Source organism: Tenrec ecaudatus, chromosome 4 (genome assembly GCF_050624435.1).
Source record: "Tenrec ecaudatus isolate mTenEca1 chromosome 4, mTenEca1.hap1, whole genome shotgun sequence".
Taxonomy (NCBI): domain Eukaryota; kingdom Metazoa; phylum Chordata; class Mammalia; order Afrosoricida; family Tenrecidae; genus Tenrec; species Tenrec ecaudatus.
The window spans coordinates 204,912,245-204,935,794 of NC_134533.1; the positions used below are offsets into that span (position 1 = coordinate 204,912,245).

At 43.5% G+C, this 23,550-nt stretch overlaps 1 protein-coding gene across 13 annotated transcripts in view; it reads right to left on the reverse strand.

Annotated features, from left to right (window-relative positions):
- The window catches only part of PBRM1 (polybromo 1), an 82,069-nt gene that overhangs the window by 53,759 nt on the left and 4,760 nt on the right, over positions 1-23,550 (reverse strand). For all 13 annotated transcript variants that reach the window (XM_075547495.1, XM_075547494.1, XM_075547491.1 and 10 more), the window contains 11 exons: positions 23,051-23,203; positions 21,864-21,961; positions 19,814-19,961; positions 18,218-18,361; positions 17,481-17,597; positions 14,429-14,497; positions 10,693-10,791; positions 8,583-8,668; positions 7,813-7,908; positions 7,119-7,210; positions 2,986-3,199 (listed from right to left, as the gene is read on the reverse strand). In XM_075547495.1, the coding sequence (XP_075403610.1) occupies positions 2,986-3,199; positions 7,119-7,210; positions 7,813-7,908; positions 8,583-8,668; positions 10,693-10,791; positions 14,429-14,497; positions 17,481-17,597; positions 18,218-18,361; positions 19,814-19,961; positions 21,864-21,961; positions 23,051-23,188 (1,301 nt within the window). In that variant the 5' untranslated portion in view covers positions 23,189-23,203. The remainder of the gene's footprint in view (positions 1-2,985; positions 3,200-7,118; positions 7,211-7,812; positions 7,909-8,582; positions 8,669-10,692; positions 10,792-14,428; positions 14,498-17,480; positions 17,598-18,217; positions 18,362-19,813; positions 19,962-21,863; positions 21,962-23,050; positions 23,204-23,550) is intronic.

The following is a 23,550-nucleotide window of genomic DNA, read 5'->3' on the forward strand; positions in this document are numbered from 1 at the left end:
GAATACGGGCCACCCTATCAAAGTTTTGAATTGCTGGAGGGCACCGAGTCATTCTTTTTCTGAAAATGGGGTGATAGACCAAGTTAAGTATGGGAACCCATATTCCAGACCACTCTCTTAGAATGGCACCGTCCATTTAGTATGTAATTAAAGTGTTCTTTAGAACTTATCCACATCATACGCAGAGCCCACAGAAGAAGCACTCAAGAGGAGTGCCCGGACTGTTGGGGCCAATCTCTGGAATGAAGTCAAAGCCACCAAGGACCAAGCGGTCTCTCAGTGCCAGGTTACACAGCGAGCACCAGAGTTGAACTCACAGCCTTGGGCTCAATGGCAAGTGCCGGGTGTGCCCCACCTTGCAAATGACAGAGATACTGATGGATAAAGATTCTTCGTTGTCAATGACAGACATTTCTGAAAAAATGTGGTGGGGTCTGCCTCAAACGCTGTGCCCTTCTAACGAACTGGCCTGTGGGGTCAGACTGACCACTGCAACTGGAAAGGCTAGAGGGGAAGCTTGGGGGTGGGGACCGACGTTAACAGGGAGGGTGAGAACAGTCGCACAGCTCGAGGAGTGTCAGCACAGTCACGGAGTAGTCCATGTAACAATCGCTGACTTGGCTTATGTTCCGCTGCGAACATTCCCAACAACAAAAAACAAAGTTGTTTTGGGTTTGTTGTTCAAAGTCATGCGTGCAGGGCAGGATGGGAAATGAAGCCGGGCATGACCAGTCCTAGGGCAGTGGTGACACCGGAGCTGCACTATCTGGCCCAGTCTTCCACTGTGGCTGCTTTTAGAGACTGAACGAGTTCCCGTCAACCTCCCCATGCCTGTACTGACTAACCAACAGTGGCAATTTAAATCACTCTCATGTAGGATTTAAAATCTCATTCCTTGGTTGCATTAGTCACGTTTGACATTCCAACACGCACACATGACTACTGGCTATCATCATGGACGGAGCAGTGAAGAAAGATAGTGTGAGTGGGCTGGCAGCACTGTCCCGGACCCCTGCTCTGATCTAAAACATGCAGAAAGGGGGCCGTGGCTCTGCTTGTCCCCAGAAGGTAACATCTGACTTTTGAACGTTGGCCCTGCAGAGCCCTCAGTGCTAACTGCTAGGCCTGCCACCACCTTCCGACCCCCCACACTCTTCTCTCTGTGTAACACCCCACTGACAATGAATTTTAAGTGGGGGGGGGGGCGCACAGAATTACACTATTGACTTTTAACAAAGCAAGGTTTATATTGGAAAATTCCAACTTGGAAGAAAGTTTAGGCACAGGACTGAATTGGCTGAAAATCTGTCATCTTATGAGCAGAATTAATTAGACTATTTGAAGAAAAAAGAGGGAGAAAAGAAACAAGGAGAAAATGTGTTTAATGAAAAAGGAACCACTAAATTTACGTGTTATTTTGAGTGGCCTCCTATGTGCCTTCAGCCGTCCAAAGTCTGGATCAATGAACGCACACGCAATCTCAGGACTAGACGACCAAAGCTGAAGTTACAAACGCAAAACAATTAAATATAAATCCTAACTCTATTTTTGGGGGTGGGGGGGCAGTGTCTGGTGAATGTACGGTTTTAATTCCCACTGAATGGGAAGGTTACCTGCCATGAAGGTGTCATGTAAAAAACAACCTACTCTGATCATGTCCAGTTGCTATTTCTACCTGCTTAACCACCTGGGGAAACTGCAAAATTGAACCCACACTGTGCGAGTTATAAAGCATTTTATTTTTAATAATATTTCCTATTACTTTTTAATGATACTGTACTGATTTACATATTATTTCTGGCTAAATTCTCAATAATCATGCTATCGTTTTCTATAGTGGAAAAGAAAGCCCAGGGCACCATCTTTGAAATATGGTTTCAGCTCCTGAGTTTTTTTTGTTTAAATCATTCTATTGGGGGCTCATACAACTCTTATCACAATCCATACATATATCAATTGTGTCAAGCACATTTATACATTTATTGCCATCATTATCAAAACATTTGCTTTCTGCTTGAGCCCTTGGCATCAGCTCATTTTTTCCCTTCCATCCTCACTCCCTCATGAACACTTGATTGTCCATCCCCCACGGAGGATGTTATATTTACATCCTTGTAATCAGTCCCCCCTTTCCACTCCACCCTCCCAGTATCGCCACTCTCATCACTGGTCCTGAAGGGGTCATCTGTCTTGGGATTCCCCCTTTGCTTTTTTTTGTTTGTTTGTTTAATCATTTTATTGGGGCTCATATAACTCATCAAAATCCATACATACACCTATTGCATATATCACATTTGTACATTCGCTACCCTCATTCTCAAAACATTTACTCTGCACTTAATCCCCTGGCATCAGCTCCTTATTTTCCCCTCCCTCATGAACCCTTGATAATTTTTAAATGATTATTTTATCATATCTTACATGTCCAACGTGTCCCTTCACCCACTTTTCTGTTGTCTGTTGCCCAGGGAGGAGGTTATATATAGATCCCTGTAATCGGTTCCCCCTTTTTATCCCACACTCCCTCCACCTTCCTAGTACCGTCACTCTAACCACTAGTCCTGAATGGATCATCCATTCTGGATTCCCTGTGTTTCCAGTTAAGAGCCAACTATGCTCATTCGGGGGAGGGGAGGTTAGCGACAGACACACAGCTTAAATACAATTGTTATAATTAAAAATGTCAATGAAGGATATAGGTAGAAGAGATGTTTGTACTTAGCTCAGTTACTAAATAATTAAATTAAGCTGTATTACCTTTTATAATCCATATTGACAAGCAAATGCCTAGTTGAAACTGCCTTTTAGTTGCCTCTTAGCTCTACTGCATACAAATAGAATGCATATTTAAACTAAAGTTATTTCTCATTTTTCATACAAGAGACATTCCCGTAGACCCTCTCTATTATCCACATCCATTTTAAGAAGTAATATGTACGTGCAGACTTCCACACCAGAACACGGACTTACATGGAGCAGTCTTACCTGATCTGTTGCAGGGATATGGGCACTTTGATTTGCTGATAATAATCAGGGTACTTTTTCTTCGAAGGCAAATGGAAAAAAGGTTCAGCTATGAGCTGACCCTGGTTGTTCCGACAGCTCCTAACTGTGTCATAAAGTTGATAAAAAGGATTTGAAACATCCATAAAGGAAGTAATGCTCTCTGCTTCCGATTCTCCTTCTTCATAACGAGCAGCTGGAAAGAGAAAAATTATTTTTGTGAGGAGCAAGAAAGAACAAACAACAAAACCATACTTTACAACTCTTTTAACAACCTTGTACATTACTTGTATTTTAGAATACTTATTTTAAACTGCCTCCATTTTAGAAATATATTATAAAGTTACCGTGTCAAAATAGTCTGGAATTAGTATAATGATAGATCTATGAATCTATGGAAAAGAGCTAGACTCCTTAAATAAATCCATTCATCTACAGTCAACTGATTTTCATAAGGGTACTAAGTCCTCCCAATGGGAAAAAATACGCTCTCTCACACATGGGGCTGGAATCCTGGATTTCCAAATGCAAAACAATGAAGCGGGACCCAACCCCACACGACAGCCCTCCCCAAAACACAACCTAGATGTAAGCACTAAAACCTTAAAACGCTTTGAGGAAAATACAGGAGTCATGCTTCAAGATACAGAGTTTGTTGTAAATAGTTTTTTGATACGACACCAAAAATCTAGAATAAAAAGACAACGTAAGTTCGACTTAAATAAAATTTAATGACATCTGTTTATGGAATGATTTTTTCAATAATATGAAGGGACAACTTAAAAATAGAAGAAAAATTTGAGAATTATATACTGAGCAGGGGGTTAATATCTAAGACACACATAAGGAACTTCTACAGTGCAGCACAAAAAGAACCTAAACATTTCTCCAAAGAACATACACGGCATTTTTCCTGCCCCCTCCAGCAGAAAACAAAATTTCACAGCTGCATGCTGTTCTCTTAAATTGGCCATCACAAAAACACAAGGTTTGAGTGAAACGGCTTTTACAAAAAATGCGCCATGACCAGAGACCTGCCCACTGAGTGCACTAACTTAGAGCAAGTGGCTGGAAGGAAGACCACCCAGCAGGAAAATGTGTACTACAAAAGCTCCTCCCAGTGGAGCTTGCTCCTGTTTTTTTTTTGGGGGGAGGGACGGAGGTATCTCTCTCACATATACGTGATACCAAGCACATAGAATGATGCTACACACTGTTAGCATTCAACCAATCACTGCCACTGAGTAGTTTCTAACCCTGGCAACCCTGTGAGGGCTTTTGAGGTGGTGAAGCTCTAGAGAGTGAACAGCCTCACTTTCCTCCCACAGAGCAGCTGGTGGGTTGGGGCTGCCACCCTTGTGGTCAGAAATCTACTTACCAAATAGCACCACCGGATTCCTTATGGGTTATGTATCACTCACTCACTGCCACCAAGTCAATTCTGACTCAAACGGGTCATTAGGGATATGCAAATACTAACCACACCTACCGCTTCACACCACGAGGATGGCTGTGACCAGAAAAAGAGAACAAGTGCTGGTAAGGATGGGGAGAGATGAACTCTCACACGTGGCTGATAGAAATGTAAAATGGTTTGACAGTTGCCCCAAAATTTAAACAATGACCAAGGAATCTCCTGACTCCTTATTGTGTATCCCCAAATAGCTGAACCCAGGGACAGACACTCCACACCCATGGATCACAATAGCCACGTCATCTATTCATACAAAGGAGTCTCGCTCAGGCAGAAAGAGAAACAAAGGCCCTGTCAAATTGATAAACAGAACGAAGGGGTGAAGTCTATCCTATCAATCAGGTCAGTCTCGCTACCGCCCCGAGGCAAAACACACTGTCTGTTTCACCTTCTGATTGACAAGCCATGTGGAGCCACGAGGATGGCATCCAGAGCCCTGGAGATGTATCTACTGCCCTTGGATCCATAGGACTTTCCACCCACCAGCCTGTGATCTTCCTGCATTTGGCATCATTGCATGTGCTGTGTGAGTCTGAAGGGGAATTTATAAACTAGTATCAGACCTATGGACTAATATCAGATTTATGGACCTGATCTGGATTGGGCTGGGATGTTTTCTCAATACATAATTGCTCTTTAATATAAAGCTCTCTCTTATACATCTAGAGTGTCTCTGGACTTGTTTCTCTAGGCAAACTGGACTAACACAGCCCCATCCCAGCTGCAGTAGGGATGAGCTTTGAAATCATCACCCTAAGAGCGATGAGTCCACCAAAACAGGGGAGATAATGTATGATCCCACTCACATGAAATATCTAAGCGAGGCAAATGCCGAGATGTGTACCAGGGGAAGAACAGGAGGGAGGGCTGAGGGGACAGGGAGCTTCTGGTTAAGGGTGATGGGAAACTTGTGGACAGGTGCACATCATGATGAACGTAGTAACATCACTAAATTATACAAGTAAAGAATGCTGAAAAGGCAAGTGAAAGTATACCTTTTTACCGCCACACAAAGTCTCTTTCATCATAAATGGTATTAGTAATATTAACATAAACGCATGCTTCTTCAGTGAAGTGGTACACAGAAATAGAAGGTGACATAGAGATGAAAAGTCACATCACTTTTAAGACATTGCCAAATTGTTTCTCTTTTTAAACGACCTTCTTCAGAGACTCCTTGCTGTGTGTTCTCGGCCAAGAAAGGAACACTGAAATCAATATTCAGAGATTTCAGAACACACGCAAAGGCGCATGGTTCAGGAGACTGTCGAGGTTAGAGTAAGCCGAGACTGCCAGGCCGTCTCACTGGACATCTCTGCAGCCAAGTGAAGAATTCCCTCAAAGGAAACATGCAACCATTTTTATAGATATAAAATACATCGCTCATTTCCCTGTTCCAATATACAGCCAACTACATATTGACTATAACTTAAATTCTCCTTGACAGATCGGGACAACCATAACCCTTATATACTCTTGGGTACAACCTACAACCATTTATTGTTTAGTTATGTGTTAGGAATCTGACAAATACCAACCACAGATAATTCAATACCATCCGCATTTAAGAGTCAGGGCTATTTCTTTCAGAGGAAATGAATCAGTGTCTCAGAGAGCACACAGAAGAAAATGAATCAGTGTCTCAGAGAGCTGGAGAGGGGAATTGGCTGCAGGGTCAGCAGGCTAGAAGCAAAGACAGAATTTGAAACTAGTTTTCCCTGACTTCATCACCTCTGATCTTTTTCATAAAGCACTTGTGCATGTTCTTTTAGGTTTATATCTAAATTATACATACTCATACTATTATATTCTAATACTGTCCATGGTATCAATTTGTTTTGAAAGGCTGACTTCCGGACTGAAATGGATTTGTGTACAGCTTTCCATTCAGTATCTTACTATCAATTTTAACAATTAATCCATCTCTTTTCACTTTTTATGCCTTGGTAATTATCTTTCATAGAATTCATTTGTGGGACTTGTACCCTGTCCTATAGGGTGGCTACTGGAAATAGCCACAAAATCTTTCATCAGAATATTTTTTAAAAAAGGGTCACCCATAGAAAATATGACACAACAATATGGTAAAAGTGTTATCATTTAATTATAAATTCAGAAGACAGACTAAAATAATGTAATGAAACAAATTTTATCTCTACCCATAAAAATATCTACCAAAAAAAAAAAAAAAGAAAAAAATCACTTACTACACTTAAGAGAATGACAGATAATTAACTCATGTGCACCCCCCACCCCAAGCTGTCTTGTAGGTTGCTCAGCCAAACAAACCACAGTTTACTGGAAATACAAGTCATTGACCTGAAAAATCTAACATCATGTGACCTTCACCCTGGAATTTTCATGACAGTCCTACTAGTACTCACTAGTGGACAAAAGGTTTTAAACAAGGCCTTGTCTACAAAGTCAGCAGATCACTTGCTTCTGTAGCTATTTATACAGCTATGAACTTTAATACAAAATACAGCAATCAGTTTATGTTCGTTCAGTCTGTCAACCAAAGAATACAAAAACGGCTACACAAGGGCACAGACTCCCAACCAGATAGACTCCAGACACGGAAATGTTCCTCAGCCAGAATGGTAGGTGCAAAGGCTTGAACTAGTCACAACCTAATTCCTACCAGCCAAAGCGGCATCCTCTTCACTCTCTGAGCCGTACTGCAGCGCCATGGTGATTGCTGATAAACGACCCCCTTGGACAGCTCTTTTGTTACTACAAAGTAAGACGGGCAAATAGAAGACAGGGGAAAATGTCATAATTTGGTTACTTACAGGAATTAGGAAAGGTTTGAGGAAGAATGTATATCAAAGGAAAAACCTTCTACTTAGCTACTTCTTCACTGTCTTTGTTCTTAAGATTCTCTGTAATCAGTCTTAGTTGAGAAGATGGGTTTGCTTGTTTTTTTCCTCTTACAGAGCTCTGAGTAAGTTAATTCCAATTTGCTTTTTACTTAAATGCCACACTATTTCTTATTTAATAAAGAAACAAGGACTCAATCATAGTTATTGGTAACTCGCTCATAAGATGCTCATAGTTTACACGGAACATGAAGTCTATTAGCAATATAAAATTAATATTCTTCTACACAGCCTATTGATTACCTAACATTAAATACTGTCTGACAAATAGCTTCTGTTTAAGCATTTACTGAGAGGTGAGGTCAGGCCTATTATAATCCAACCAAAGCTCAAATATTCTTTCAAGATAAGCATCAGGCAAGCCAGAGGATGCCTCATCACCTCCTTGTGAACGCGCGCACGCGCACACACATTCTCTCTCTCTCTCTCTCTCTCTCTCTCTCTCTGGTCTCTCACCGGTAGTACTTGCTGGAGGCATTCCTTTCTTCACTCAGGCTGCCTTTACCGTGAGGAGAAGCCGTGAGCCTGGCTGCAGCCAGATTCGATGCAGTTCTATCAGAAACAAGATAAAAAATCAGCTTAGAAACTTGACAGTTGAAATGAGAAGTGAACTCACACACCTAACGTCATTAATGATGGTGAACAAAATGGTCAGTCTACTGCTTTTCTACATAGAAATGATGACATATTTTGAGTCTCTACTGCGCAGCAGGCTCTATTCAAGAGCTGAGAACTCTGCAGGAGAGAGCAGATCAGGAGCTATCCTCCACAGAGCTGACGTCACGGCAGCGGCCAGAGTGTCTGGGATGAGACAAGGTCAAGGCCAGAAGAGAGCCCTGAGTGCCCCTCGGTTCCCATCGTGGGCAGGAGGAAACAGAAACCCAGAACTAAGGCTTGTTCAAAGGAGCCACATATAATCCAGGTTTAAGGAAAAGCCAGGAGGAGCTTTTAGATCTGACACCAAGCTGAAGACCCTTATGGAAAATACAATTACATACGATTGTATGAAGCAACTAAAACATATACTGGTTACGTCTTAAAAATCACTTCCTTTTCTTTCCGTTGCCATGAATAGACTGGGCTACTCTACCCTCTTGAGAATCCCATTATCAACCGTAAAAAAAACCCTCAAATGCAAATTCTTGTTTTCCAATGTATTGCGTTCACCAGCTAGAAAATATGTTAAGTAATAAAGGCAAAGGATCGTTGACATTCTTTGAACGTACCTTATTCTAAGGCTTGACTTTGACATTTCATGATGCTCGATTTCTGCCTTTTTCATATAAAATATTTTTTTAATTGAATTTGCATCCTGTCAAGATAAAGATGACATGGCTTTAATACGGAACAGAAGAAATGGAAAAGTGTAAAATGCCCTCACTCATGCACTGGGCCCCTTCTTCGGGACTCCAGTCGATGTTCCTTGAGCTGCATTCTCTAGCCTCTCTGCCAGCTTCCAAAACATTGTTGCACAGTTGCCACCAGTTAACGCTGAGGTCCAAAGGCTCCTAGCCCTTTCACAATCTTTATACAACATACACAGACCTAAGGGTGAGCAGAGGCCAAAGAGAGTATGCCGAATTAAAACCACGATGCACCTCTTAAGATTAAAGACTACACAAACAAACGAAGATTACTGTACTTTGTTAAAGCAAAATTCTACTTCTCCTTAGAAATTTCTTTAGGAAAAATTAGAATTCTTACCCATACCAACAATTAGTACTCTACTGTTAAAAGTAAGAATGCAAAGGACTTCAGGGATTATTCCTTATTTTCACCATCTCTTAAAGAAAGATAAAATTTAACATGAACCACTGAGAGCAACCAAGTGGCTACCAGAGTCAGGGTCCGTAGAGTGTGAGTGAATCTACTCCAGAAGCTTTTCTCAGCTAATTCAAAAATTGTCTGCAAGCAACTAACTGTTCGTTAAGATTCCAAAACTTCTAAAAGAGAATAGCAAAACAATGAGGCAGTCAATTTACATTTGGTACTATCCCTTATGTCTATCAGGTTCAAATGCAGACAATAAATCAGTATTTCAATGAAAAAAATGAATCTGTCTGACCTAAGGATGAGACAGGGCAGCTGATTTTCAACAAGGACACCAAGATAATTCAGAGGGAAGAACAGTCCTTTCAACATATGGCACCGGGACACACTGATATCCCAACTAGAAAAATGCAATTGGAGAACTACGTCCTGCTGTACAAAAACCTACCTGAGAATGGCTCACAGGGCCAAGTGAAAATAACCCTCAGGAAACAAACCTGGTGTAAACTCTTACCTAAAACACCCACATCCACACACACAAACACACCACCACCCACACAAAAATAGGTAACTGGACTTCATCAAGATTAAAAGCTCTTAACACACACACACACACACACACACACACACACACACACACACAGCTCTTAACAAGATTGAAAGATTCTGCGCTTCAAATGGCACTATCAAGAAAATGACAAGATAACTCACAGAACGAGTGAAGTTGCAAATCATATTATCTGACTAGGGCCTAAACCCTGAATAAGGAACTCTCAATCACAGTTCAACAAAATGACAAGCTAATTTAAAAAGGGGCAAAGGATTTAAATAGACATTTCTCCAAAGATACACAACTGACCAGCAAGTCCATGAGAAAAACATCAATATCACAGTCAACAGAAAAAGGCAAATCCAAACCATCCAGAGACAGCACTTCAAAGCCCCTGGCTGGCTCTCCCTGCACATACTCCAGGAGCAAACACCACATGCTGGTGAGGGGGCAGAGCAACCTCACCCCTCAGGTGACGCCGACAGGAATGGTAAGTGGCTCGGCCACATGGACACAAGTTTGGCAGCGTCTGAAAATTTTAAACACTTACCACGTGATCCAACAATTTCACTCCTAGGTGCTTACTCAACAGAACGGAAAACAAATTCTTGCTCTAAAACTTGTGCACAAATGTTCGTAGCAGATTATTAACAGTCAAAAAGTGGAAACCATCCAAATGTCTGTCAGCTTAAGAAGGGATGAACAAAATGTGGTGCCTCCACACAATGGATGACTTCACTACTCAGCAATGACAACACAGGAAGGGCTGGTCTGTGCTATGACATGGCTACCCTGGGAGCCACGATGCCCTGGGCCACCCGCCAGAGACCACAGGTGACGGGTGGTTCACTTTTCCATGACGCATGCAGAGAAGAAACAGTCAGAGATAGAACGTGGACTGGTATGGATGACAATGGACACAGGTTTCTTTTTGGGGTGATGCCAATGTTCTAAAACTGACTTGTGGCTGACACAATCACATTACATTTCAATGAAGAGGAAAGGGACAAACCAACCTTAAACACTTGCGAGCCAGGCTCATTGTAAGTTTTGGCATTTTTTGCTAGGAGATCTATATCTTTGGCCATTGCATGCATACTCTTGTAGCTTCCATTCTACAGTGAACAACAAAACACAGCAGCTCCTTTTAGTGAGTTAACCGGTATGACCTTTAATTAAAAACTACACAGTATTTAAAATGTCACTGTATTCCACCTTCTAAGAAATCTCCTATGTGAATAACACATCGATTCTTTTATGGATTATGACTACTGTCTAGCTACAAACTAGTTTCTGAGATAGGCAAAGAAGGCTCGGACGTGCTGCAGGTTAGGCAGCGGGCTGCTAGCCGCAAGGTCAGTGGTGCAGAAGACAGATGAGGGGTCTGCTCCTGTGAGGAGGTCGTCACAGAAACCTTGAGCAGGCCTGTGGGGTCGGAACGTGTTCAATGGCAGTAATGTGAACAAACCAGAGGTACATTGTCCTCCTAAAGAAAACTTACAATTAACAAAAACATCAAATAGTTAGAAGCTGTTTTAAATAATAAGTACTTTTCTAAGTGTCTCACGACACTCAGTCCTAATAAGGTGGACTTGATAGTGTGAAGTCAGACCCTTTTAGTTAATTACATGGATTGCTGAGGCAAAATGAAAAATCACTGTCCCCGCACAGGGGCTGACATTTTGAGAGTACAGACTACAACTATTACATCCCAATGCTCATTCATCCCAAACATCCCAGGGAAAGCAGCATCCAGTAATATCTGTGAAAGCTGGAACATGAATACGGTGGAAACCTGTCAGAAGAGGAAAACGCCAACATTCTGCACCGAGAGAGCAACAGAAAGAAATGTGGGGAGCCAAGGCAGGACATGTGAGAGGTGGGAGAAACAAGGAACTGGGTCCACACAGGTTCCACTGTAACTGCCTCACCTTACCAAGAGAATGGAGGGAGACACTCCAGGAAAGACATAAATGTGAGACAGTGAGAAGGAAGCTGAATGGAATAGGATCTCTTTGAGAGAGCGAGGAAAGTGAGCGCGGCTGAGTGCAGGTCAGGGAACGGAAGAACTGCAGCAACAGGACACACAGGAAGAGTAAGGACAACCCACACAAAATCCAGAAAATCCAGTAAGGCAAAACAGCTGCTTAGTTGCCAAGAGGAGCAACCTGGATTTGAGGAATCGCAGCACAGGAGGCAGGAAGGGCAGATGGTTGAAGTGTGTACAGTCAGGAAGCCAGGGTGAGGGGCCTGCCTGGGCTGGAAGAACTAAAGCAATGGCAAGTGAATGGTAGGAATTCATCCCAATTCCTGTAGGGGTAGGAGCCACGGTGGCACTGTCGGATAAGCGTTAGACTGCTAACTTCAAGATCGGGAGTTCAAACACACCACCCATGGGGAACAGATGAGGCTGTCTGCTCCTTTAAAGGGTTGCAGCCTTGGAAACCCTGCACAGGGTTGTTGAGAGTTGGAATCTACTCAATGGCAGTGCGTGTCGTTTTTGGTGTGTTGGGGAGGAGAGAGAATCCGGGGCCGCAATGGCAAATGACAGTGGAAAAAGCAATGGCGTCCCCAGGAGTGTGCATGACCTCAGCTGTGTCCAACTTCTCCTTCCTGCCTCAAAATTCCACGTGCTATCAAACCTTCTCTCATATATTCCATTTAGGTTACTGTTGAATGAATAAAAAGTGCTTCAACTAGTTTCAGCAGGCATTAGAAAACCCGTGGCGTTAAGCTGCTGGGCAGCAGAATGGAAGGCGGCCAGAGCCTGGAAACGATATGCAGAGGACTGGAGAGCCTTTGGCCAGGGTGTGTGAGGAAACCGACACAGTCTGAAGCTAAGAGGACAAGGATCTTGATTAGAGAAACAGAGATACACAAACGTGGCACTGTGGGACCTTTGGGAGAAAGGGACAAGACACAGTGAGAAGTCACATAAAGAGGTCCGGAGCCAAGGTGCAGGTGTTTAAAGATCGATGCAATTCTCAGTATAATGAAGATACCTGCCCCTGGACAGATGCTAGAGACCCTGGGCTTTCAGGTCCACGATACAGGGTCACATTCAGCTACCTTCAACAGCCAACCATACATTAAACCAAACGTGCTGCCACTTGTGATGTGCATAATCGAGCCTCTGGGACAAGGGCTGCTCAGTCTTCCCGAGGCTGCGGTCTCACAGGGGCAGATCCCCAGCTTGTTTCTCAGCAGAGCAGCTGCGGGATTCAAACCTCGAAGCTTTTTGTCAGCAGCCACGTGGCACCTGCTGTGCCGCCAAAGCGCCTAAGGAGCCTGTATTGTAACATTCTGTGAAAACGCTATTCGTGGTGTGTGTGTGTGTGTGATCTTAGCTGTATCATGGTCTGTCTACATTACACTCTCAGAATTTAAAAACACACGGAAAACGGTGTTCCTCCAACAAACCACTGCTTTCCAGGCTCCTTTCAGAAGGAGACAATAGGCACGTCATTTTCCTTAATCTACTGGCTGCCCCAAGCCCTTCTTATCTTTAAAGGAACAGTATTCACATTTACCAAGGATGCATCCATTTCACAAGACGTGTCAGAGGGCTTTATACTATCAGTGACGCTTATGAGCTGCAAAGTGGTGATGGGACTCCCTGTGTAGGGCAGAGAAAGCAGCAAGTCACCTGACCAAAGAGACTAGTGTGTAAGCAGCAGGGGTAGGAAAAGAACCCACACTGGTCCAACTCTTGAATTAGGTTTCTAGTATAATTTAGGGAGGCTCTGCTTGGGCAAAACAGTTAATGTGCTCGACGCCAAGTAAGACTGGTAGTGTAAGCCTACCCATTAGTGCCTCAGAAAAAAGGCCTGCCATCTCCTGTGAACACAGCCACTGAAAACCCCACAAGCTGTTCCACAGCAACACACGCACACGGCTTCACCGACTCAGTGGTAGCAGGTTGAGTGTAATTGAGTCCTTTCTCCCTGTATCTTTCTTAACTGTTGTAAGCTTCATGTTAAAATGTAATCCTTCTATTATTTCAGTCCAAATAGCTTCATTTTATTTGTGAAAGAAAATGCCTATCCACTCATTCATTTTCATGTTTATTGAGCATCTGGGTGAGATGGGGTGTAGAGCTAGGTTAAGAGCAAAGATCTGGAGTCGGAATGCTAGGATTCCAATCTTAGCTCTTCTTACTAGTTTGTAACTTAGGCAAATTAGCACCTTGTTTCCTGGCCTATGAAATAAGAATAGTAAAAGTACCTACACTTCATGGGGCTGTAAGCACCAACTAGCTGACTCACAGAAAGCACTCAGAACAGTGCTTCAGCTGTCACCACTGGGTGTGCAGGGAAGGGAGGGTGGGAAGGAAAACGTCTCTATTCTTAGGGAGCCCCAAGACTCTAGCATCTGTTGTAAATGACTGTTATTTTAAGATACCCTAAAACTTTTTTAAAAGCAGTAAAAATAAACAAAGCTTTTATGACCAAATGTAACATTCATAATTAGAAATGCCTGGGACCAGTGCCTTTTCCTTTTTTCCCAAGAGCAGGATTTATACTATGCCTTAGAGAATTTTGCTTTGCTCTTTACAGGAAAAAAAAAAAAGGAATTAGACCGGACGCTAAACTTCACACTCCAACCCTACAATCAGTAGCACTACCCTAATCTGTGTGCACTACTATATTGCTAGTAATCCCTTACTGACACATCTGTTTCGCTGTTTCCCAAAAGCCCCTAAAGAAGACAATCGGCTACTCTGCCCTGAACCACATACGGTCACCTTCATACCTGTATCCTTTGGGCGATGGTCTTGAGATCTATAGGCTCCTTAATGATTGCATAATAGTCTGGATATTGCTGGAAGACAAAAACCCAGGCACAGGCAGTAAGTAGACAGCTACTGAGAAGACAAGCAAGCACACGTCACTCTGCTGGTCACGCTGTGAGCCTCCAAGGCACACAGTCCTACACGGGCTTCAAAAGGGTGGTTGGAAATAGAAAAGACAGTAAACATTTCCTATGAACTTTCTGAAATTCCCTGGTATGGTTTTAACAATCTTCATAAAATACCCAGCAGCATGCTCTGCAAGTTTACACTTGGAATTTATGACTAGACAATGAACATGCAACCATTCAATTTTTTTTTAAATTTTATATTCACAGAATCATACGATTTTCAATTTAAGGTGTCAAGAAACCTATGCTTAGATTAGAAGCAGAGAAATGTTCTTGTTTAAAGCCTTAAAATGTTTTCCTACCCAGTATTTTTTTTTAAAAACCAAAGGATCAAGAAGTCAGGTCATAAGAATTAACGCATCTACTTACTTCAGTAAAACTAACCTTAAAAAAAACCCAACACATTTTCAATGAAATTACATTAAAGAACTGAAGCAAGACCATAACTAAATTGCTGATTCCTTATTAAATGTCAGCCGCCATAAGGAGTGAAGTGTCAGGGGAATAGCTAGGAAGGACCTTACAATACCTATGGCTCTCCCATAGGGTGAAGTCTTTGTAGGAAGCCACTGAAGTTAACCAGGAATCAAAAGCTGGTCTCCTTGGGTGAGCGCAGAGTCGGGGGAAGGCAGGCTCCTCGCTTGTTCAAACCCTCCTGGAGCTTGGGCAGCAACCACAGCAGGCAGGCGGTCCAGCCTCGCTCAGCTGCATCTCAACGGAGCCCTCACCTAATCCTCCTTTGCTTGGATCCTACAATGTTCCTGCTCCTTCTCTTGACCAGTTCTACCTCTGAGAAGATGAAGGGATCTCAAATATTTGTGGAAAAATACCATTATTTTTACTATTAACTTTTTGCAGCTCCCGAGTAGTTCAGAAGACAAACTACAGTAGGGCTGCCCAGTTGGGAGCACAGTCACCCAAGATACTGGCCTCGCACTCCCAACCCCCTTCCTGCTCAAGGGTGCCTTGGCACACTAGAACATTTTTGTCTGTTTCCCCTCCTGAGAAGGGCCTAAGGAGGAAAGAAAAAATTGTTCTCTCCTTTCAGGTCTCAGTCCTTGTTCGCTGAGGGATCAATGGGAATCACACTGCCTGGTGTCCCAGGTCCTCCTGGGACAGGGTAAGCAGACAAAGATGTTCTAGTGTGCCAAATCTCCCTTGGTGGCTTAACCACGACTGAGTATCTCCTGCAGATAAAGAGATTGTTCTGGAACAGTTTTAAACTACGTGGCCAACATAATCATCTATTTCTAACCAGACACACACCCAAAAGATCTGTGCTTGTATGCTTTATTCTAATGTGACATCTGCCCTAATATTAGTACAGGCACACCTTTAGTTTGTCAATGAATGGGCAGGGGTGGGGGTGGGGTGCATGCCACTCATCAAACATGCACTTCTTACACATCACGACATGCTGAAGCCTGACCGCAGGTCAGGCATAGGAATGCCAATAGGGCAGGGTTCCTGTTCTTAAGAGATATAGGGGCTAGGAAAGGAGGCAGCTAGAAAAGTAAGTGATCTTAAGAGTTTAGGTTCAATTGGCCTAACAGTCCACAAAGATAAACTTTACATCCAATTTTGGTGAACCACAATCCCAGGTCTTCAATGCTGATGATCAGCCAGCTAAAAGATGGAGTGGGAGGGAAACACAGGGCAGGGACTGACTGACCTGACAAAGATTGGTGGGGTCCGAGCCCATGGCCCTTAGACAGCCTTTCAAACCTGGAACTGAATTCCCTCCCACCCCATCACCTTTCAGTCAAACAACAGGGTGGCCTACAGAGTGAAGGCTAACACCTGTGAGGAATGTGCTCCTCAGAAGAATCAACCACAGGAGACCAAAAGAGCAACATTTTCAAAAAACAAACCCCAACAACCTAAAAACAAAGTCCACAGGCAGGAAAAGGAGAAAAGATGTGCAAATAGAAACAGGACATCTAGGGAAAAGGGACGATGCTTAAACCGAGGGGGTTGCAACAAAAGTCACAAAACAAAATGCATATAAATTATAAATTGTTGAATGGAATAGTAATGTTCTCTGCACACTTAGAAGACAATGAAATGATGAAAAAAAGAAAAAAGCTCTTCAAGGAAAGGAAAGTCTTATGCGAATACAAGTACACAAACTTAAAACATAAAACTGAGCTGAGCATAACACAAACAAAACCCCCTACGGCCAGTTCTTCTGCCACCTGGCCTGTGTGTGTGAAAACGGACACCACAGCGCCTAACAACTTCAGCAGGTGGCTGAGGGTTAGAGGAGATGGTGTGACTTACTGAACTGGCCTTCTAGCTATCTGTGTTAATATGCTCTGTCTTGTGACATATGCTAAATCTTCATTGTTATGCTAATGCTGGTGATCCCAGTTTGGAGCAAGTTGGTCATTATGTTGTTAATATGGCAGGAGGAGCGTGGGATGTATCTTGACTCAGTCCCCAGCCTTGGTTTCTCTGGGGGTGAGGTCCTCGTAGTTCCCGCTTGGTCTGGATGCTACTTTGGCTTGTTTTTGTCCTGTCCTTGGGGTCTGAGTCAGCAGCCTACCATCTGACTTGATTCCCCAGTTTCCACACTTTGTGAACAGGTGGCCTGTCAGCAGACCTGCCAATTTACGTTTATCAGCCACTGGCAAGCACAAGTGGAAGAACCCTCCAGAACAAGGGCTAAGCGATGGCAGCATCCACAACCATGCGAGTTGTCATGAATTATGGAACACCAACATGTTAACAAACGAACATATCCTTTGGGTGTGTTGTCTCCAATACATTCATTCCTTCAACCCGATTCTACTTATTAGAACTCATAAAACGGAGGAAGCACACACACACAAACAAAGCCCAAGCCCACAACTGTTAATCACCTGTCTTTAATCATATCACTTACCACTTTAGAAGGCAGTTTCTGAAAAAGCTCGCTAATGAGATGTCCTGATGGATTTGTGGCTACAACGATGGCTTCAAGAAGCTGCTCCAGGACCTCCTTCAAGTAACTTGGAGAAGACTTGGGGGAAAGAGGAAAGTTGAGCAAAGAGAAAAAAGAAAGTACTTTTTAAGAGAAATCCCCCAATTCCACCCCCCCCAAAAAAAACCCGACAAAACAGAACAAGAGAGAAATCCCCACATAAATTGTGACTATTAAATAGTTTCTCAAATAAAAAATTCCTCAAATTACAGTAATAACACAAAACGTCAGGCAGAAGAACCAAGGAAAGCACGTTCTACGTAGAGGCACGCATAAGGGCCATGTCCCAAAGGCAGGGAGACACCGGGCATGTACTAGAGACAATGACCAGTGTAACCTACAAACAGATTCCAGCCTGCCTCTCCGACTTATCACCACAACATTGTCTACATGATGTCTTACACTAGCAATAGTGGACTAGTCATTGATAAAATGAAGATTCTCTTCGAAAGTGAGCCACCAAAGCACAGTCTAAGAGGAATTCGTGAAACCCCCGCCCCCCCCCACACACACACAGTGTCCTAGGCTTCTTCAAATTGGATGGGAGTCTATGGCCACATGTCTGTTGACCCTTCCAATTCCAAATACAACTACCCAGGAAGCCCAGCTGCCCACCCCACAGAAAGGACACCCAGCACCCATTCCAGCCGCACACTGACCCCATCGGTCCCTGTCCCTTGATTGTCTTGCCCATCTTCATCATCATCCTCATCATCTGCTTCTCCTTTCTGAACAAACTCATTTCTCGTTCGAAGGTACAAATCCCAGAGTTTACAAGCAGCTTTATACTCAGGAGAATCTGGCTACATGTTGGCAAAGAGAATAAGAAAACAAAATATGACTTTAGTATTTTTACTGTACATCAATTGTCGTTATTTTTTAAGGACCCTAGTCCAGCAGAGACATGTATATTAAGACACAGTTTTGAAAACTCAGGTTCGAATCCAATAATCTCTGTGTTGAAGGTGGTGCAATGGTTAAGCAGTCGGTTGTTAACGGAAAAGTTGGCCGTGGCTCTGCAGGAGGAAGGACCTAATGATCTGCTTCCACAGAGACGACACCCTAGGAGACCCGGGAGGGCACTTCCTTGCTGGCGTGTAAAAGACCCAACAGCATACACCTGAAGGATCATCCTCCTCAAAAACTCTATGTCTTAAAATAATTCTGAAATAACATTTTACTTATGTGCTTTCGCATTGCACAAAGACTTGAGGCAGAGATAAATGGTATTCTCAATTAAGGTGAGTTATTAATGAAACAGGAGCCTTGGTGGCATAGTGAGTTATGCCTTGGGCTATGACCTCATACAGTCGGCAGTTCAAAGCCATGAGCTGCTCTGAGGGAGGAAGTAAGGTTATCCGCACGTGTAAAGATTTATAGCCTTGGAAACTCAAAGGGGTAGCTCGACTCTGTACTATAGGGTTCTTATGAGCCACAATCGAAAACACTAAGACAGACAATTTAAAGACTAGAGATATAAAGGGTAGAATCTGATGATTGTTCTGCTAAGATTTCCATTTTTGAATTACTGAATTCTTATGTGAAGATTGCTGTTCCTGTAGAATAAGGGGTAGGAACTGAATCATGTCTGTATCTTTCCACCAGGAATGATTACTTAATGCAATGCTGGAAAACCAATAGAGTGGTTCACAAATTGATAAACTAGCCAGAGGAACAGAATTAAAGGCCCAGAATCAGAACCCTGAACTCCTGGAAAAAAACAAAGTGAGAGCATGAGCGTGTGACATGTGAGAAAAGAAACAGGAAAAAGCCGAGGCTCTGGTGACAGACCCCTGCCTGCCACACAGAAGCCACAAAAATCAAGCCCAGCTGCGCTGAAGACTTAAAACTACAAAACGTTTAGAAGAAAATGTAAAAGAAGAGTATTTTCATAAACTTTGGCCTAGAAGGATTTCTGAAACAACACACAAAAGGATAATCTATAAAGTATGAGACTCTTACATTTGTTTATCCCAATAGGAAACCAGTTCCTCAAGACACTCCCTCTACAACAACTTGTGCAAAGACAATCCCCGCGGGAGAAGCTGGTTGCTGCACACATACCCCAGGGAGAGTTAGGGTCAAGAATACCTAAAGTTCTACACTCGGTGGGACCAACCCCAGTCCCACTGCGAGAAAGAAATGAGCCTTCTCTTCAGAGAAGTAGTAAGAAGAGGTAAACAGTACATGTGAAACCACAGTGAGAGAGACCCCTACTCTCCCACCAGATGGAGAAACAAATGTGGTGCTCTTACCTTGTAATATGCCTTGGCATTGTTAAAAAGCAGCTGGAAGTCTGCAGTCAGCAGGTTCACATCATCATACTCCTCCATTTTTAGTTTCTGTTGGATTTTCATCAAGTCAATGGGCTGGGAAACCACTTCATAATAGTCTGGCTGATTTCTGTTATTATTTAAATATATATGTGTGTTTTTAGATGGCATTAATCCAAAGCTTACAAAAAGCTCTATTTCAAAATTATCTGGGGTACAGGGTAATAATCAACATTCCAAGTGACCGCCGCCTAACTCACTCTAATTAGAAATAAAAAATAATTTCTAAAAATGCCCTTTCTCTTTTTTTAAAAAAAACATTTTATTAGGGGCCCATACAACTCTTATCACAATCCATACATATACATACATCAATTGTATAAAGCACATCCGCACATTCCCTGCCCCAATCATTCTCAAAGCATTTGCTCTCTACTTAAGCCCTTTGCATCAGGTCCTCTTTTTTTTTCCCCTCCCTCCCCGCTCCCCCTTCCCTCATGTGCCCTTGGTAATTTATACATTGTTATTTTGTCATATCTTGCCCTATGCCCTCTTTTTCAAAATAAACTCTCAAACACTCAAAATAATTCACTGCCACTGAGTCCATTTCAACTCTGCTCCTCAAAGATGAACCCCAGTGAGTGTCCTGGGCAGCACGCTCACAGCAAAGAAAGCTGCATTCCTCGCTGCACCCTCCCAGGCGGCCACTTTGACTCTGACTATGGTGGCATCTGCCAGGTTACGCTGTTAGCCAGGCGTCTCCTTTTCTCTTGGTACTGAATGGAGAAGAGTAGACTATAGAAAGCCCATTCCTCCTCAAGCTTTCAATTTACCAACTTTAAAATTTACAGTAGAACAGACGCATGGATTCCAGTTTCATTACTGGTTATTGTTCCGCTCAAAACACCCCAGGTCTAGCCAGTTGCAGGCCTTACGCGCTGCTTCTATGCTCGAGACGTTACTTCCATGGAACCGAGTTCTTCTCTTCCAGCGTCACACCAGGTAATGCATTCATTGTGCCGGCGCAGCCTTTGAAATCAACTAGTTCCCAATTCACTCTGGCTGCTGTTAGTGGTGAATGGTTTACACATAAGGTCCAGGTGTTAGATGTACTCATTTCGACTGGGACGCTGCTGCTCCAAAGCTGTCTCAGTGGACAGAGGTAGGAAATGTACACACGCTGGAAACCATGAACTCACACAAACATCACCAATTCCGATCTAACCCGTTGGCATCCATTCTAGTTTGCTGCCCTTCCCTATTGAATCTCCCTCCTCAGACAGTAAGACAGGGAGGCAAAGGTGGTTAATTATCAGGCTGCTAACAGAAGGTTCAAATCCAGCAGCTGCTCCCTGAAAGATAGATGAGGCAGTCTGCAAGATTGACAGACTTGGAAATCTCACGGGGCAGCTCTGCTCTGTCCTACAGGCTCACTGTGCGTCAGAATTCACTCAGTGGCAGTGGTTTTGAGGGGCTGCACTGGGCCTACATGGTTCATCCAAGGTAGTACACCCCAGCTACCGGTATTCTGAAGTATTCTGATTAGCAACCAGAACTCCTTGTCCATGCAATCTAACATAGTTACAGGCTCCAAGGAGCAGAGGCCATGATCCTGCCTACCACACTCACGGGTGTTTTCAGAACAAATGACTCAATTGCCAGGGTTCTAAAAGGAATATTGGCATTCTTTGCTAGTGAGGGGAGTCTAGCCCACGTAGGACCGAGAGTCCAGGTGCAAAGGGGGGATAGGCAGTTTGCTTCACCTGGTTGGAACACAGGGCAAGGGCAAGCAAGGTGAAAAAAAGTGCTGTGGCGGACTCTGAAACATGGACCCTCTCAACCATGATGGCAGCAGTGCTTCCACTTTCTTCCATCAGCAATTTTAAAACACGCTCTGACGGCACGAGGGCTAACAATCTCAGCACCAGAATCATTTAACCCACTCCTTCCAGAAGAAAACTCAATTTCCAAACACTCGGCCCAGAGAGCCAGGCCCAGGTCCCTCCCCAGCCCGGGAGTGTGTCCAACTCACCGTCGCTTTGGCGCCCGAATGAAGAGTTCGCAGAGGAGCCGGCCCTGCTCATCCTTATAGTCTCGGATGGTGTTGTAGAGTTCATGACACACCGCAATCTAGGCACCGGGGAGGAGAAAACCCGCCAGAGTGACCAGATATAAGGATTACCCACTACCCATTGAAAACACCCACCAAAGGCAAATGGAAAAGAAAAAAGGGAGAAGAAAAATTTAAAAACCCACCTTTCCACACAGGAACCCACTGAATTTAAAACAATCTAATATAATAGTCTGCTAAGTTGGAATCAACTTGATGGTAGTTTTTTTGTGTATGTTGTAATCTAATGATCTAATGGGTAACTTTCATCAAATTCATGTGATTGTTGATTTTTTTTCTCTTTTAAGTTAATCAGTTCATAGCCACTCTCTTGCTTAATATCTGATAGAAAGCCTACATGGAGAATAAAAATAAACTATAACCTGTAACAATGGTTATGAAGGCCCTCGATACTCTGGAGTGAGCCTGGCCAATCTCCACCTCTCTGCAACCATGCACACCACCCCTGGTCCTGACCCAGTCTGTCTCCAGCGAGCCCTCCCTCAGCAGGAAACTCTCCTCCAGGGCTCTGCAGGGTTGCAGACACTAACCTAATCACCCAAACTCATCTTCCCAGAGCACATTCCTAGCTGAAAATACCCACTAGTTTACACTCTTCTTCCCCCACACTATAACCTACGTACCACATGATCTGACACATTGCTAAGTTCTAACCACCAGAACAGTACTTGGCCTAAGAGAAACAAACTTATTTGCTGAATGACTACACTCTATTACTTATTCATTTGGTCATACATCAATATCCCATTACTGCAATTTTGGCTGAATGTATGTTTCTCATAAAAGGGGGAAAGGAATTAGGGGCCCTGATGACATGGTGTTGGGCTGCTAATTGCAACATCAGCGGTTTGAATGCACCAGCTGCTCTGCGAAGAGGAAGAGGTGGCTTTCTACTCCCATGAGCAGTCGCAGTCTGAGAAACCCACAGGGACAGTTCTACCCTGCCCTGTACAGCCCTGGTGAGTCAGAACTGACTCCCTGGTAGTCTGTTTGGTTTGCGGTTTGCCTTTTTAACCACGACCATTCAAGGAAGGCAGAGGAACTGTGGGAAAGCAGGCAGCAACAGTGGGATCCTCTAAGTTACTCACAGGGTCTACCGTCGGAAGGTTGGAAAGCCTCCTCCTTTTCCTGCTTGGGCCTGGTGTAGACACAGAATGGTGTCCGTCATCAAAGTCCCCACTGACACTGCTGGAAGGGGAGGTAGCTCTTCTTCTCTTGGAACCCATGGAATCCAACTTCTTCTACAAGAAATAATCAACCATGTTTACATTGAAATTTCTATTTGTCACCAAACACACCTCTGGTTCACTCAGGACAGCATTTGACTCGGTTTGGAAAATAAGTGTAGACTTTTTTTGTGGGAAGCCCTGGCTGGCTCTTGCTGCTTCATTTCTGAGAACAAATTCAGCAAGTATACTGCCAATTTTGAATGATTCAGCTACTTCTGGCCCTAAACTTGCCCTGGATGAGTTTCTCAGCCCACATGCATTGATACTCGGTACTGGTCTCCAGTCTCTGAGACAGCCAGGCTGACCTTGGGGATAGAGGCCCCACACCAGTCACCTGTAGAGCTGTTAGCCCCATGGGC